The sequence below is a fragment of the Phytophthora parasitica genome (assembly GCF_000247585.1).
Source record: "Phytophthora parasitica INRA-310 unplaced genomic scaffold supercont2.536, whole genome shotgun sequence".
Taxonomy (NCBI): Eukaryota; Oomycota; class Peronosporomycetes; order Peronosporales; family Peronosporaceae; genus Phytophthora; species Phytophthora nicotianae.
The window spans coordinates 2,687-4,394 of NW_008649522.1; the positions used below are offsets into that span (position 1 = coordinate 2,687).

The window sequence follows — 1,708 nt, forward strand, 5'->3', positions numbered from 1 at the left end:
GCCGAGGGCGAGTTGGAGGCAGAACTCAAGCGTCTCGGCGGTACAGGCGACGCCAGTGTCAAGCAGCTGCTGGGCAAAGGCTACCGCGACGTCGTGCAGCTGGTGATCCGCCCCAAGCGAGCGCTGTACGACGTTCACGAGCTCGGCCCCGAGCGCTTCCAGGTCGCCGAGCTGTCGGTAGATCCCACACAGGACAACGTGACGCAGGCCAGACGCAGAGACTTCGACGTGCTCAATGAGCGGGGTTTGCGTGTGCGCTGTTCGCACTGGCAGCTCTTCGCACAGGGCAGCAGCACCCCGGCTGTCACGCCGTGTCTGATCTACCTGCACTCCAACATTGGCTCTCGACTAGATGCACTGCGTGTGCGTGATGCAGCGTTAAAACGCGGCTTCTCCGTACTGGCCTTCGACTGCTGCGGCTCTGGGCTGTCGGACGGTCTCTATGTGACCATGGGCTGGAACGAATCGCTGGACCTGTTTGCTGTACTGCAGACCCTCGAAAAGGACGCATCCGTGTCGGATATTTGTCTGTATGCGCACAGTATGGGGGCGTTCCCTGCTATCGCCAACCTTGCGCTTCGAGCGACCGGAGCGGCAGACAAGAAGATGCAGGCCAAGCTCGAGACGTTGCCGTATGCCCTGCGAACTGGTCCAAAGCTGTTCAAACCTATTCGGGCGATTGTACTGGACAGTGGGTATGCGTCTATGAAGGAAGTGAATGAAGGAATCCTGCGTGAAATGCAACAAGAGGGTTTTCCTGTGCCCAAGACGGTGATGAAAGTGGCTGTAGCTGCCATCAACAAGAGCGTGAGGAAACGCACTGAAGTCGATATCGAGCTGCTGCGGCCTGTGGACTTTGTCGAGCTCTGCTACGCCCCCGCACTCTTCGTGGCAGCCAACGATGACAGGTATGTGCCCAAGGAGCAGAGCCACGAACTTGCTAGCAAATATGCTGGACCGGCCAAGATTCTTCGTGTCGAAGGCGAACACTATGATCCACGCGATGCGTCCGCGTATACGAAAGCCGCCGACTTCCTGTACGACTCACTACATCCCAAGCCGTAGACAGCAATGGTATAAGCAGTTGTGTGTTGGTTCAAACAAATAAAATAGATACTAGTCCGTCCTTTAGCAGCAGTGGTGTTGCATGGAGAAGTCGTACATGACGTCGACAAAGTAGTCGGCAGTCGAGTCGTCGCTGTCGTACAGATCCATGAACCGAATGTGTCGCGCAGGAGAGGCCTCCGAGCCAGAGCTGCACGTGTAGTCGTCCACGAAGTCGTACTCCATCATGAGCGCTCGCTCTTCACACGCTTCCCCCGCCTCTTCACTGCGTTGACGCTCCAGTCGTCGAGCTTCCACCTCGTCCAGTTCCGCTTCGATCTCGCCCCGGTAGTATTGACGCAACTCGTGCAAAGAATCAAACGGAATCGTCCCCAGGAAGGACTTGTCCATTGCAAGGCGAATCAACGTATCGCACACACACTCGTCACGGTTCAGCAGACCCGACCGGTAGGGCGCCGTCAGCTCTTGTAGAGTCTCGTGCGAGACTTTGAACATCTCGTACACGTCCAGTGCGTCGTCACACGCCATGATGCGAGGTTGGTTGAGCTTAAGTAGCACAAGCCCCACTCGTAGTAATACATGGCTACCTTCACAGAAGAACACGTCCCATATCCGCATGACAGGCTCAAATGGGAGTGTGTTT

The 1,708-nt window shown here is 56.5% G+C and overlaps 2 protein-coding genes across 2 annotated transcripts; one reads left to right on the forward strand and one right to left on the reverse strand.

Annotated features, from left to right (window-relative positions):
* Positions 1-576: 576 nt before the first annotated feature.
* PPTG_20364 (hypothetical protein) lies at positions 577-1,127 on the forward strand (the record flags this gene model as incomplete). The annotated part of the gene is made up of 1 exon (XM_008919153.1): positions 577-1,127. A coding segment is annotated over one exon (489 nt), but the record flags the coding sequence as incomplete, so codon positions are not given.
* Position 1,128: 1 nt separating this feature from the next.
* On the reverse strand, positions 1,129-1,705 carry PPTG_20365 (hypothetical protein; the record flags this gene model as incomplete). Its single annotated transcript, XM_008919154.1, has 1 exon — positions 1,129-1,705. Exon 1 carries the CDS (start codon positions 1,681-1,683, stop codon positions 1,129-1,131), a length of 555 nt encoding a protein of 184 aa, XP_008917402.1. The 5' UTR covers positions 1,684-1,705.
* Between the last annotated feature and the right edge of the window lie 3 nt (positions 1,706-1,708).